The sequence below is a fragment of the Amphiura filiformis genome, chromosome 20 (genome assembly GCF_039555335.1).
Source record: "Amphiura filiformis chromosome 20, Afil_fr2py, whole genome shotgun sequence".
In the NCBI taxonomy this organism is placed as follows: domain Eukaryota; kingdom Metazoa; phylum Echinodermata; class Ophiuroidea; order Amphilepidida; family Amphiuridae; genus Amphiura; species Amphiura filiformis.
In genome coordinates, this window is record NC_092647.1 from 14753459 (window position 1) to 14769719 (window position 16261).

Here is a 16261-nt window from a genome sequence, read left to right on the forward strand (position 1 = left end):
GATTTACACCACATGGGTCTGGCAGCATTTCCACCCGGGGCTGTTCCGGCCGGTGGTGTCCCGCCAAATGTGGCGCAGTACAGGCAAGCTTTGCTTGGTATTGGGGCTGGTATCGGAGGACCTGGAATGGTACAAGGAAACCCAGCCCTAGAACAATTAAATACCGGTGGTCCTGCCGCACAGGGTGAAGTTCATCCACCAGGTCACGGTATTCATGCATTAGCACAAGCAGCGACTAATCTAGAAGGGCGGCATCCTAAGAGAAGTAGGGTGGAAGCATTGGCACAGGCACAGACTGCTTTAGGCTTACAGCATAGAATAGACCTCCTTAAAAACCCGGATGCTATCATGCAGGGCTTCCACATAGCTCAACATCAACAGCAAGATGCTGCTATGTTACAAATGCTGCTACAGCAGCAGCAGCAGCAACAGCATCTTCAACAGCAGATGGCAAACTTCCATGCCCAGAACCCTCTTCATGGTGTAGCACCCAATCAAGTCAACATGCCCAACAGCATGGATACGTTAGCAGCAGTAGCTGCTGCGCAACAGGCGGCTCATATCACGAGAACATCGCAGCAAAAACGAAAACGGGGTAAATCAAACGATTCTGGACACAAGAAAAGTGCCTCAAAGTCCAAATCTCCATCAAGATCAAGTGGTGTGAAGAAAGTCAAGGACATTCTTGCCGAAGCAAGAACAGCAAGAGAGCAGTCAGAATCAAGTGGTCAGGTTGATGCCATCTATAAGGCAGTTGTTGATTCAGCGTCAGGTGGCGGTGTCAATGTCATGATAACAGCTGATGAATCAACCAAGGCTAGGACAGCATCATTGACTGATGATAAAAATAGTGCAATGACTTCACAAGGTTCTACTGTTCAGAACATAGCAAAAATACCTCCAGTTGTGTCCTTACCATCAGCACTGCCTAGTTCAACTGTGACATTGGGAGATCGTGTACAAGTAGCACTGACAGACCAGGCATCCAAACCAGGTCGAGATTCAGAGCAACACCTTGCGCACGTTTGGCCACTCAGTGAAGTTGAAGCTATCAAATCTGCCCCTGTAAATGTTACAAATCAAAGCACTTCCAATACCAATGTTGTTACTGAAGCTGGTCACGATGAACCGTCTCAGGGTAGTTCACAACATTTGCTTGGTAGTAATAATGCTCCGCAAGTACCTGCAAATCAACAACTCAATCCATCACCTCTCGCTACTGCCTCACCTTGTCCGCCACCTCCACCCCCTCCAGTCGTTGTTTGTCAGGCATCTGAAACAGGTGACCAAAATCCAGGAAATGATGGTGCTATGCAGGATACTCAGGGAAATGTCGACAAAGAATCCGTTGTATTACCATCTCATAACCAGCTGCAAGATTCAAGTAGTAACCAAGCAGTGTGTGATTCAGAGAAGCAATCAAAACTTAGCCAAGAAGATGAAATACTATCAGGTATTCCTCCAAATGAGGAGACGAGCAGAGATAATACAGAAACATCGATTCCTGTGATGAACAAAAACATTGATCATATCTTGAAAGTTGTACATGCTGATATCACCTCTGTTAATGAGGGAGAAGGCACAGTTAAGTGCGAGGAATCGGTTTCAGATGAAACAAGGACGAAAGATTCCCAGGGAGAAAATCAATGTGAAAGTGATTCACCAGCTACAAGCAATTCACAAAGTCTACAAACTGAAGCCAAAGATACTGAACAAAGTACTGTCCCTGAAACCACGTTATCAAATGTCAGCAATTCTAACTCGAAGCAACCGGAACAAAACTTACCCCATGATGATGACGATGATGATATGAGCAAAGAACATGTTCAAGATGATTTACAATCTGAGAGTGAATGTCTGCAGTCAAAAATAACCACAGGGAGTGATCGAGTAGTAGATGAAGTATCGGCAAATCAGGAAGCACAACAGCACAGCGGTGAAGATAGGAGTGACTGTGATGGTCAAGTCCAAACGTCATTGAGACCGGATTTGGCATCAAAAATGATGATATTAAATGTGAAGAAAGCAAGCCTCTTCAGACAGAAAGCACAGATTATGATCAACAGGTAGTGTCTGCTGAGTTAGACATTGTTTCAAATAGAGAATCTGTCCCTTTGGAAGAAGGGGCTAGTCCAGACCCAGTTCCAGTTGGTGAAAGTGTCTTAATGACACTCAAAGAATCAACTGAGTTGTCAAGGGAAGGGGATGTTGAGGAATCATCAAGAGACAAGCATGAGGAAGTAGCTCTTACAAAGTCAGATGCAGGAGGAGAACTAGCAGGACATGGACAGACTGATGATGGTAATCATGTTAACATTGCAAAGGAATCAAAAGAAGAAGCAGATACAAATATTGAAAACATTGGACTTGAATCGAGTGACAGTGGAAACATGATGAAGTCCCCTGGACCTGCTCTGCCATCGGACAAACTCTCAGAGTCTATAGTTCCACACGAGGAGGAACGCAAAGAAGATTTAACAACAGATACGGTTAGCTGTAAGTCGCCAAAGACACAAGAAACGGATGGAATAGATAATACTTCTTCATCAAACTTGCATGCTACCCCGGAAGCAATTGCAGTGCCATCTTCAAATCCTACAACTCCAGAGACACTCCCATCTGAGGAACCAAGTGCAAATGATGTCATAACTGAACAATTAGATGATGAATCACAGACATTGCAGAGTACAAGTACTGAAAGCAATGTGAATGATTCATCTGTAGTTGAACAGGTCTCGTTTGAAAGAAATACAACGGTGGCAGTGTCAGATACAAAACAGGAGATGTGTGGTGTCGATGGTGAAATTCCTTCGACATCTAACTCTGTCTTGCAAAACGAAATTCCTCCAGAACCACCAGATAATTTAATACCAATGGACAAAGAGCTTGAACAAAGGGATGAAATGGATGTTTCCAATGATGTAACTCAGCCAAGAGAAGATGAGGTGAACGCCACAGATGCTGCACCTATTCATATGAACAACTCAAATTCAAATAGCCCAGATTCAGCAGCTACACATTTGGAAACGACTGAAACAGTTCGACTGAATGAATCTGTTTTACAAGTAAGAACTAGCCTCACAAGTGAGGAGTCAAATCCTAGCGATGGCGATCAGCAGACGCAAGGGGAATCGAGACCTCTAGTAGTTGAAAGCAAAGCTTGTGAGGGTGTATTTTCTACTGAAATCTCAGATTCTGTGGATTTAACTGCCAATGAGACGGCCACAGCTGAATCACAAATGGAAATGGATGATATACCACATTCGTCATCTCAGTCAAGTGCTCCCAGTGAAAATACATCGGAAGAGCATGGATGCCAACCTGTTGTCGAGACATCCAGTAGTATTAATTCTCAGCCGGCCTTGGAGACAGCCTGTAGTACTGAATCTCAGTCTGCCTCAGAAACCAGTACAACATTGTCATTAGCTAATGCAAAAGACTTGGATATGCTTTGTGAAAGAACTAAAGCTGAAGATAATGTTCAAGGCGGGTCATTACAAAAATGTAATGACAAAGCCGAAGGATTTCGCATTACACCACAAGAAACTAAGCCTAGTGGTGACAGTGTTTCTAAGAATATGAGTGAGGAAGTATGTTCAGCTGAGCATTGCTCGAGTGAGAACGCAAGTACGTCTGAGAGTAAAGAAACTGTGCCTGATTCTCAGGCTCGGGAACCTGAGAATCAATTGTTGGAGAAACTAGACTTCAAAATATCAAAAGATACTACTACTGAAACCCACACTGCAATAGAAATAGAATTAAGAACTAAGAAATCAATACAAGAGGTACCAGAAATGGTTGCCAGGAACACCACAGATGGTGTCCCTTCTTCGGATTCATCTTTCGAAACAAAGAAAATTACTCCGGATGACAAAGAGAACCAAGAAACATCCGGAATTGCTGATGTTGATTCAAACGAAGAGTCAGTCGAAGGATTTGACACTGTGAAATTACCTCAATTTGTTTGCGAGGATAGAACTATTTCACCCAAGAGTGGTTGTGTGTTGGATACTCACAGTATTTCATCATCGGTAAGTGACCAATGTACTTCGGCTTCTGGTAAGTCTTCCACAGAGGCTGTTCAAGCCAGTGTTTGCTTAAATGTCGGTGTTGAAGTGCCTTGCGAGCCAATGCCAGGGGATCTTAAGGAAGATTATAGTCAGAGTGAAATGGATAGAACATCAATAGAAACCGGTGGTTCTTCAAACTCGGAAATAATTGATGCAGCAAAAAGTGCGGATGATTCGCAACTGTCCACAGATCATGATAGAATGGGAGAAATTGAAGAAACAACACAATGTGCAAATACAAACTCAACTGAACTGACAGGTTCTCAAGTGTGCGATGCCAGTTCTAAAAAATGTGACACTGTTGGTACAACTGGTACGGAAGCCAATAAGGACATGCCATGTCATCCATGTGATGAAAAAGAACATGACCATGCAGAGGAACAGGCTGATAGCAGCACAGGGGTTTCATCACCGTCAAAGAAACAAGATGCATCTGAAAATCTTGATTTTTGTGATAAACAGGACGAAAACATTCTCACAGAGGGAAATAGCAGCAGTGTAAGAAGCCCAGAAAAAAATAGCGAAACAAGTTCACATGAGACACGTAAAAAATGTGACGAGTTGGAAATAGATAGACCAGTGAAAGATAAAGAGGGTGTTGTAATTGAATCCGAGCCTCCGCAGAATGAAGAATTAACTGCTGACCGAAAGTTGGAGGATACTACAGCAAATAAGCGGACTGAAGCACCAAGTTATCACAAGACAGAAGAGGGGTCTTTGGAGAAAGATCAAAGCTTCACTTCAGCAGAAATTTCCAGTGAGGAGCATGAAAGTGGCAGTCTTTCAGAAAGCAAGGGTCTTGAGATGCAAAATTCAACATCTGCAGCTACATCTCCCTGTGAAAATGACGCAGGCGAGTGTTTTGGTCAGAATTGTGCATCCGACAGTAAGTGTGAGAATTCTGTTGATGCGGAGGTGCCAGAGCCGGTTTCACATGATGGTGATGGAAGAGATTATGGATCATTGGAACCAACTGATCCTCCTATTGAGGAAGCTCAGTTCAATCATGATGAGCAGACTGATTATGACGAAGAATCGGATCATTCTTGTTCGAAGCCACTTTTGCTTGGGAAATCTACAGAGCCATTGTTTCTGGACACATCTGAATTTGCCGTCAAAAAGAGGTATGAAGCCGATGATCATGAGATTACAGAAAATGGCATGGATATGTTCCATGACGGGAGCGATACCCCGGATGTGGAAAGTTTTTCACAAAGTGATGAATCCGATGACAGGATAGAAATGTCTTTCGATGCTGAAAACAATGACGAATCAACTCCGGTGCTCTTCCAGAACTGCAGTCGGTGCCCAGTCCAGAAGGGGTAGGAACATCGATACCATCTACCAACGATGAACATGGTGAACTGGAAATGACCAATAACATTGACCACAATGCTTGCACCACATCACGAGGACCAACTCTACGAAGTGAATCAAAAGAAAACATCACTCCGGACAAAAAGGGTGATGATGATGACGAGGAGGAGGATGAAGGGGTGAGAGGTGAGATGGATGGTTGCCATGGTAGTCATGATAATGATGTTCTGGAGGAGATGGCTGACAACAGTGATATACAGGATGGGTCTTGTCAAGGTAAGAAGAATACTTAATGACAATGTACAATCTGTTACAAATAATATTTCCAAAAGTTTAAACTGACTTTCAGCACAAAAATTCACTAACCTTGAATTTTCAATGTGTGACACACATCTTCATCAGAAGAATTCCTAAGATGTTGTGAATGGACTTGCCCTTTTGTTGACCATTGGCAACTTTTGGTCGAATGAGGGCGTTGTATAAGGTTGACAATTCCAGTCCTTGATCGCGATTTAGTTATGGCGATTTCTTCTTGATCTGGACAGCAGAGGGTTTGCGGCTGGGGGCAGTTAACTTGTGCTCCTTCAGTCTATCTCCGAGTTGTGTACCTGTCTGGCCGATGTATGAACTTGTACAATCGCTGCAGGGAATCTCATAAACCACAACTGATTTTTTCTCAGTTGGCCTAGGATCCTTAGGTGAGACTAATAGTTTTCTCAGCATATTGTGCGGTTTGAAACTTGTGGCGACACCGTATTGTAGCAGAGCACAAAACAGAATCTCACCACAACATTGACTGGGAATCCACAAAGGTGTTAGCCAAGGATGATATAGTATACCCCCATTTACTGCAGGAGGCCATCCAGAGCAAGAAGAAATCACCAGAACTAAATCGCAATCAAGGACTGGAATTGCCAACCTTATACAACGACCTCGGTCGACCAAATGTTGCCAATTGCACAACAAAAGGGCAAGTCCATCACAACATCTTAGGACTTCTTCTGATGAAGATGTGTGTCACACATCGGAAATTCAAGGTTAGTGAATTTTTGTGTTAAAAGTCAGTTTAAACTTTTGGAAATTGTTTATTACCAGCACGTATGAACTTACATTCGAATATTATTGTACACATTGAAAATTAATTGTCCTATTTGGGAAATTCAAATGAAAATTATGCCTAATGTATGTCCTTGAGAAACTATCAGGGTGCACCCTATGAGTTTGTCCAGAGAGGTTAAGATTAGACACATTTTCACCAACGAAATGGTGAAGTGTCGAGGAGGGTAGGCTCAAGACTCATGTAATTCAATCACTCAATCCATCACCTGTCACTACTGCCTTACCATGTCCACCTCCTCCTTTACCACCTCTCGTATCAACCTGGTTGGCACCCCTCTGGAAGCTACAATCAATGTCATTGGTTCCAGGGGTGTGAAATCTCCGCTACAGAGCGGAAATCCGCTTTTTTCATTTTTCTGACCGATTTCAATTTCAGCTTTTTTAAAACATCAAAATCAAAATAGTGTCTGTGCACTTCTGATAGCATTACGTGTTGCAATAAAACGACTGGAAATAAGATTAACTATGCTTGAAAGGTTTTGAATCCGGGTCATGAAACGCAGGTCATATATAACATCATCGCGATATTCTTTGATTCCTCATTGTGTAATACGTTTGTTTTGGAACTGCGCCCATCGGATGATGTTAAAAATGGCGCCATGGTCGCTGTGGGGAAATACGAAATAGTGATTTACAATCCAAACCATCCATCGGAAGTTTCACATTGGATTTCATAAAAAGCATATGGACTTAAGAGAAGATATAACATGGCTACCATACAATGTAATTTTGTCGAAGCGACACTCGCGTGGTGAAATCGCTGAATAGCATTGAATTTGTACTGTAGTTTGGTAGGTAAATTTTCCGATTTTTTTTCGAAACCCACTGGTTGGTAAATTTTCCGATTTAAAAAAAAAGCCATTTCACACCCCTGTGGTTCCTGATCATGTTATGTTAGATGTGATGCACATTATGGAAACAATCATTTTTGGCACATTCCCTTTCACAAATTGTTTGTGACAAAGACTTATGTCTATCAGATACCAGACCTTCCCCAGCAAGGCAGACATTCCATTGTATTGTTACAGTAACTCTTCACTTCGTTTTTGAGTCCTATGTTACCTATGATACCTGTCAATCTTAAGCCTGCTTTGTAAATTGTTATCCTTTCCAAGTTGGCAACAGATTTTGTCACTCACAATATGCTTCATGCTTCGTCATCAATTTGCTGTAGACGAAGTGTTGTAACAGGATAAATTACCATAGCAAAGTGTCTACACAAACCTTGTGGCTGTTTGAATTCTCCGGCAAAGTGAATTTCGGGGCAAAATTGGAAAATTGGGGGGGGCAAGAAAAATATTTGGGGACCCCCTAGCGCCGCCACTGATCCCATCAGGTGCGAAGCGAAACATGGACTCGCATAATGTGAAATTTCTGTAGAATAACAATCCAGATTTTTATCCCTGTTCTTTGATAATCTACATTGTAAAGGAACAATATGGTATGATGACATCAAGGCAGTTAAGCGAATGCCCTGTGTCATTACTCCTTCAGTTCTCAGACACCACCGAACCACACTATCTGAAATAAATGGGAACCTCAAAAAAAAAAAAAAAGCGCTGGTGGCATTGAAGTTCACTTTCAAAGGGTGCAGTTAGGATAAAATGTTTTCCTAATATTTAAATGGGACTAACACGACAGCTTTATGTTATTCACAATATTACGGTAATGGAAGAAAAAGTGCAAATGTTCATCGTTTTTTTGGCACAAATAATTTTGACAAATAGTGAAGTCACAAATATAAACATCAATCTCCTAATGTGCATATGGCTGCCATTCCTCCAACTAACAAATTACTAAAACAAGCGTATACTACAAATGGAGTAACTACAGAATACCCCGCTCAGGGTGCCTAACCCTAACCCTAACCTAACCCTAAGCCTAACCCTAACGCTGTGTTGGGAGGTGAGGTGGGTATTCTGTAGTTATGCCCTACAAATATTATTGTAAGACCAATGTATTGTATTAATGTAGCTTTCATCAAAAACACACTATATGCTTGTAGGGGTGGTTTTACGGTATGACGTCTATGGATGATGAAATGTCTAGTGCAGGGCAATACATTCAAATATGTCTGTGAATAGTACAAACACACTGCTATGGTAATTAACCCTGTTACATCACTACCTACACGATGAACAGTTAGTGACCCATCCTTTTCAATACTGTGTCATTTCAATACTGTAGCCAATAAGCCAATACTGTAGTCATGCAACGAGATTCTTTGCATCTTTCTATGACAGACCCTGATGAACCAGAGTCTCCAGAACCAGTGGTAGCAGCACCACCAATCTCAAGAGAGTTAGAAACAGGTGACCTAGTGTGGGGTCAAATCAGGGGGTACCCCTCATGGCCAGGGAAGTTAGTCAGCGATGCGGATGTGAGAAGCACAACAAGAAGGGAAACTGGAAGGGGCACCAGGCGAGAAGAAGGAAAGGTAAGATCGGGAAATTCTAGAAGCTCAAGAAATGTGAAAAAAATCAATGATACCCATTGAACCCTTCCTGTAACTTGTTCCCAGATGGAATAAACATTGGACACGCAAGTGCTCGGCCACCTTGGCCAATATTCAGGAAGTGAGTCTTGCTGTTACCCAGTTACATGTCTGTTAACCCCATGAGAACTACCTGCCGATTGGCCAAAAGGAAGTTTTCATTATTGATTGGACCAATCAGCACCATTGTTCGAATAATTTCACCAACCAAAAAAATTGGGGTGAATTATTGGCAAAGCTCCATTCTGATTGGTGATTAAATTGAAGATGCCACGTAATTGACCAATCAGAGGCAATGTTAGATCGGCAGGTAGTGCTCAGGGGGTTAAAAGGGCCTCTATGTGATCCACAGCCTCATCCCTCCAACATACTCCAAAACAGCTGAGATTTTTACACCATTGGAAACCTTGGACTACGTAATGTTTGTACATAAACGTTCTTGCAGACTTGGTTGTTTGCAGTGGCGGTGCCAGGAATTTTTTCAGGGGGGCGGGGATTGAGGGAGCATAGTGAATTTCAGGGGGCAAAATCAACAAATTTTATAAATTACCAAATTACAAAAAGTGAAAATGTTTGTAATTTCGGTTTTTACTGGGGGACAACAGGGGCTAAGAGTTCTGACTGGGGAATTTGCATTTGCCCTCCCGTGGTGCCGCCTCTGGTTGTTTGGCAAAGATATTATTCCATTATATATTTTCCGGCTGTCAACAGCCGATAGCCCAAAATACAACACAGTGGACAATGTGGCACTGTATTATATGTAATCATTAGGCTTGTTATCGTTTCATTTTTCTTTGGCGACATGTCGCCAAAACTCTGAATCCGATGTTGAATCTTTGTCGACAAACAAGTGAAAAATATAGTCTTTATAAAGCTTCCGAATTTAGCACTCAATGCGTTATTTGTGCATCCATGACGGCCGACGATGGCGAATTCTATGACCCTAAAATAGCACTTGTTACCTGTACGAGCGGTGCCGAACTTTATCCTACCATATTTCCCTTGAATGAATTGACTTCTTCCAAACATTATTCTTGTTGGATGGCTTCATTTATTTGCTTTTTCTCCTTATTTTGAGGATTTATTACGATGATTTACAAGGTCAAATTAATTAAACAGTGAAAGCATGCAGCGATGATGTAATGACGTGTGCAGGGGACTCCCCAAAAAGCAGTTCAAAAGTGGAAGGAAGGACTTCGCTACAATATGACTATATTATCATGAACCCAATCAACTCATTGCCGTATCATCTCACTTTTTAATTTATATTTAAATAAAACAGCTAAATAATAATCCAGAAGCTGGCCAAGAAATATAATTACATCTTTACAAGCAGTATTAAAACATCAGCTTGCCCTCCCAGTGCCTACACGGTAATAATGGACTGACCCATGAGTTACGACATGACGAGTTCGCTATTAATAGCTCAGTGGTTGCACCACATATACGTGGGTTTCACTCAGGGCCAATCGCCATGTACAGTACATCGTACATGCACCTCATTATAAATGAACGGCATTTTAACTCGGATCATGGCAATTCTATTGGCGTTATCATGGACATGGTATGCCTATACCCGTCCAAGTGTAAATATATTAATTGGCTTCCCTTTGTTTTTTGTAGGGTCATTTTGTCTAGATTGTGAAGCTCTTGGTTTTATATTTTTACTACTAATTACTAGCCGTGCATGATTTATTATTGATTACTATTTTGTCGACAGTGACATGGTGATAGCCTCTACTTATCGACTGTCGGAAAAATCTCAAAAAAATTCATTGTTGACAATATTGGCGACAGTAGCTCTGTCGATAACAAGCCTAGTAATCATGCATAACTTGCAAAACAATCATGTCTGAATCAACAGATATTTTGGAAATCATTTTTTTGTTTGTAGATATCTATTGAAGCATACCTTAAAATATGGATGCAAATATCACAAAATAAACCCCGTTAAAGAATTTCTCCCACTTGCAGCAAATTAAACATGTGAGTTTTGATTTCTTTCAGGTGTGGGTGATGTGGTTTGGAGACCATAGTTATACTCAGGTAGAAACAGGCAAACTGAAGACACTCTCAGAAGGTCTTGAAGCACACCACAGAGCAAGGAAAAGAAATAGAAGGTACGTATTATTGAGTTTTTGTAGTCATAACTTTCTCTCAGTTTGCTTTAGTGTTGGCATTGGGAAATATTAGGCAATTTTCCTGATTTCTTATTTTGATGAGTTGGGGAAAAGACCAAGAATGGGAAATGTCTTCCCCCCCCCCCAAAAAAAAACCCAAGCAAACAAACTTATTTGGTCAATGGAAACATACATTCTCAATCATAAGCCAGCTAATACTATAGTAGGTGTGAAGAATTTTTGCTGGAAGTCATGCTTCTGAAGGAAAAGCGTGACTTAATGGTTTGAAACAAAAAAAGTCTAAACGTTTGGATGCAAGGTCATTCACAAATACCAGATGATCATTAGGCCAAAAAAAAAAAGATTGTTTGCTTGTCCTCCACTGACTGACCCTAATCTGGAAAATCTAGAAAAAAGGGTTTTTTTGTTTTGTTTATGGTACAAATGAATACCGACCCTAATTTTGGAAATTCCAGAAAAAGGTGGTGTTTTTTTTCAACACTTTTGACATGTTTTTTTTTACAGTTTCTACACACTTCAAAACTGTTTTAAAAACATGAATGAAGTGGTATATAGTTGAGAAATATCACAATTCACAATTATTTGGGCTAATTAAAGGCATACAGTCATACTATGACCTTTAAAAATAAGGAAATCCCAACAAACTGACCCAATTCTGAAAAAGTTCTGGAGGACAAGCAACTTTTTTTGTCTTATGTCATGTATGAGGACATCTAAATTATGTGAGCACATTTTGTAGTGTCCTCATATTTTTTACAGAATAAAGTGTGTAAAATATGCTAATGTATGCAAATTTATGGTAACTAGTATGGAATAAACACAAACATTCATATATTTAGGGTTTTTATTCCATAAAAATGAATATTTAAAAAATGAGGACACTATTTTAGAATCAACATGTCTAACACCCTCTACTACAATAATTGCCTAAGTCATTTTTGTAATTTTGAGAATAGAGTACAAAATATGGTTCAAGCATGCATCAGTTACGTAATCGCTATTTCTGATCCCTTTCGTTTGTCTCATCATTTGTTCTTGTGCAAATATTGGTGAATAAATATGTTAAAATGCATGCTTGAACCATATTTTGTACTTTATTCTCAAAATTATAGAAAATTACTTGGGCAATTAGCGTTGGCTGATGATATATAACATAAAGCACAGCATGTGGGTGGCATACCTATTGTGAAATATTGTACCAAAATGAATAGTTAAATCCAGATGGTATTTCATAAGTGTGAACCAAAATCACATTATTTATTATTTGACCCCGCTTGCAAATGACCCATTTACAGGCATCTACACCTTGTGAGGACATTTTAAGTGCCCTCAGATTTTATATTTGTTATGAAATAAAGTGTATTAAGGGCAGAGTAATGGGAGAGAACATGGACCTTTTCGAGCTTCATTATTTCTGAATTGTATGTCCAAAGTATATAAAACTATACATTTTTGGAAAGGAAATGAGTCAAGGAATCCCATGGTGACGTCAGATTTGTTCAAAAATCTCACGCTTTTGAAAAAATCACAAAAATTCACTTTTTACCCCAATTTTTTGTGACAACTTAGAAAAAAATCCGTTAGAGTAAAAAAAAATTCAGTTAGCTTTTCATGAAGAAGAGACATGAACTTAGGGAAGGTTTTTTTATTTTTTTGAAATTCGTCTCTTTTTTTGTAATATTGAATAAAACATGTGAAAAAAAGCCATTTTGTCAATCTTTTAAGCTAAAAATTGCACATAATGGTGTATATTTTTGTTTAAAACAAATATTTTGAAAAAATGAAAAAAACCTTCCCTAGACTTTGATGTACTCTAAAGAATAGTGCAAAAAGTTTACCCTTTGCTTGCATATTTTTCGAGTTATCTTGTCACAAAAAATCGCGAAATAATGAAAAAAGTGAACTCTGAGAAATCGACGTTTTAGTAAAAAATGTCAAAATTATGCACAAAAGCGTCCTTAAATTTTAAAACGGTAAGACTTTCACACTTGTAAAAGCTGTATCTGGTGCATGGTCTAAATATGCATCTTTTGCACCAATGAATCTATAATCTCTGCTTTCAGTGCGCCAAAATTCAAAATAATTAAAAAATCTAAGTGGCATTTTGAGTGCATGTGACTTTTTAGAGTTGAAAAGAGTGAAATAAATCAAGCAAAAATACGAATAAATATTAGCAAGTTGTATTTTATCAGTTTCAAGTGAAAGAATACATCTTAGTGTTGATAAATATCAAAAAATCTCAAATTCGGTCGTGGACGAATGTGTCTTCCATTTCTCTGGCCTTAAGTTGTTATCTTAATTGATCTCCAAACTGATCTTGTATACTTGTGTGTTATATGTTGTTTGTACTGTTTACATGAGATTTAAGTCATGTTTATCAGGGACAGTCTGTGTAGCTCAGTGGTTAGAGCTGTTGCCCTACCATTTGTAATGTCATGTTTAATTGTGCTAGTGTGCCATGCATGAATCTTCTTTCTCCTGTATGAAGGGTGCTAATTTGTGATAATTATTATGAATATTTGAAAAATTAATAGTTTAACCCTGATGACAAGTCTATAAAAGAGTGAACCAATATGACACAAGGTAATTATTATGGAGCCAAGCTAAATATTCATATTTTATAGCTTTATTCTGTAAAAATTAATATTTATAAAATTATTAGTTGAACCCAGATTACTGTCCAAAAGAATGGACCAAAATGACATGAGCTTTATTCTGTAAAAATTAATATTTATAAAATTATTAGTTGAATCCAGATTACTGTCCAAAAGAATGGACCAAAATGACATGATGTAAATATTATGGAATAAAGCTAAATTATTCCTATATTTAGCTTCATTCTGTGAAAATGAATATTTAAAAAATGAATAAAACCTGTTTAACCCTGCAAATGACGGACTAAAAGAGTGAACCAAAATGATGTATTGTAATTATTATGAAATATAGATAAGTATTCACATAATCTTATTCAACTTTATTCTGTAAAAAATGAAACTTAAAAAAAGGAATAATTAAACCCTGATGATGTGGTGTAATTATTATGGAATAGAGCTAAGTTTTCATGTAGGCCCTATTTAACTTTATTCTGAAAAAAATTAATATTTAAAAAATAAATGCACTTGTAATCAGGTTTAAAAAATTGGACGTCAATTTGGTTCACTTTTTTGGACAGCCTTCAGAGTTAAACTATTTAAAGGTCATCAAAACTGAGATTTTGGTATCAAATGAAAGCTCATATTTTTCTCATTACCTCGGTGAAATGTAACGCCGAGCAAAATATGTTTCTGACAAAACAGTGATTTGTGGTACCACACCGAAAGTGTATGTAATATCTTATGGGGCATTGTTATACACGTTTTATCTAAAACGCTTCAGCAATGCAACTCAAAATTGGGAAGCAAATTGTTTTAATACCAGGCATAAATCTAAGGTAGAAAAGAGAACATGAAAAATTGGACCACGCCTCTGTAATTCTTTAAATATTAATTCGTACAGAATAAAGCTATAAATATATGAATATATAGCTTTATTCAATAATAATTACAAGATGTTATTTTGGTTCACTCTTTGGGACTGTCACAGGGTTACATTACCATAATTTTGTTTAATATTATTTTTACAGAATAAAGCTAAATACACAAATATTTAGCTTTGGGTTAACTATTGATTTTTAGAATATTAATTTTTACAGAATAAAGTTGAATATGAATATTTAGCTTCATTCCATAATAATTATATCATGTCATTTTGGTTCACTTTTTTTGACAGTTATCAGGGTTAAACTATTAATTCTTAAAAATTTAATTTTTACAGAATAAAGCTATAAATATATGAATATTTACCTTATATGTCATTTTGGTTCAATCTTCGGGACTGTCACAGGGTTACATTACTATAATTTTTTTAATATTATTTTTTATGGAATAAAGCTAATTTTTAAATTTTTATTTTTTACAAAATAAAATTAAATATGAATATTTAGCTTCATTCCATAATAACTACTTCATGTCATTTTGGTTCACTTTTTTGGATAGTCATCAGGGTTAAATTCTCATTCCAGATCCCTTAAGCTAAATAAAATATGAATTTTTAGCTTCAATTACATCATGTCATGTTGGTACACTCTTTTGGACAGTCATCAGGGTTAAATCTAGGCACCGGAGTTTTGCGCGGTTCGCGCAAAAGCGCACATTTTCGCGCATTTGGGTGTCCAAAGCGCATTTTGGGTTCCATCAAGAATGTTCACGATTTTGACCCATCGATAAGCTTAAAGTTAAAACTTACGATTTTATGCCCCAAATCGGCAGCATTTACAAGAAAATTCACGCAATATTGGTTCTAACTTCACTTATGTACATCAAAATACAAATAACGATCATTAAACCAAGCATAATGTGGGGAAATTTGCCCTTGCTTTCGACATTTCGATCGACGATTTGTGATGGTCGCCATCTTTATTTTTGAAAACAGGGGATCGCGCATTTTAGCGCATTTTGACCTATTTTAGCGCATTTTGCCGTTTTAAATCGCGCGAAACTCCGGTGCCTAGTTAAATCTAATTTTGTCAATATTTATTTTTAAAGAATAAAGCTATGAATATTTAGCTTTATAAATTCAATACTATTTGCATCATGTTATTTTGGTTTGGAGCATAAATGTGATGGATATTGATGCAACTTCAGTGGACGGTGATCCTTGAGTGAGGGTTTCTCAAGAAGTTGGGATCAAAGGTCATCTAAGGGTCATTTGTGTTCATTGTTAACAATTGCAGGTGATGAGTCTCATTTATGAATAGGGTGTTCACAACAGTGGAGCAATATCATTGATCATGGTGCACCCAAAATGTTGGGTCCACAGACTAATACAGACTATTCACCACTAGCCAAAGTCCTTGTGCTTTGTATGCTGTGAATTCTTGCATATTCATGAGGGCTGACAGCTTAATTGTGTGTGTCTCACAAATCATGCCAGCGTTATGTGCCTTTGCATTGCGCTTGCGTTATGTGATAGTCTAGAGTGTTGTGTGTCTACGCGTAAAATGTGAAAGACTAAAAAAAGGCGGTATGTGGGTAACAGTTTCATCTGTCGCACGTCATGGACTGATTGACCTTCATTAAGGG

At 38.5% G+C, this 16261-nt stretch overlaps 1 protein-coding gene across 1 annotated transcript in view; it reads left to right on the plus strand.

The window, feature by feature from the left end:
• LOC140142139 (uncharacterized) overlaps window positions 1–16261 on the plus strand; it is a 42622-nt gene that overhangs the window by 21561 nt on the left and 4800 nt on the right. The window contains 5 exon segments of the mRNA XM_072164104.1: window positions 2–2066; window positions 2102–5286; window positions 5337–5663; window positions 8750–8943; window positions 11008–11120. Coding sequence (XP_072020205.1) covers window positions 2–2066; window positions 2102–5286; window positions 5337–5663; window positions 8750–8943; window positions 11008–11120 — 5884 coding nt within the window.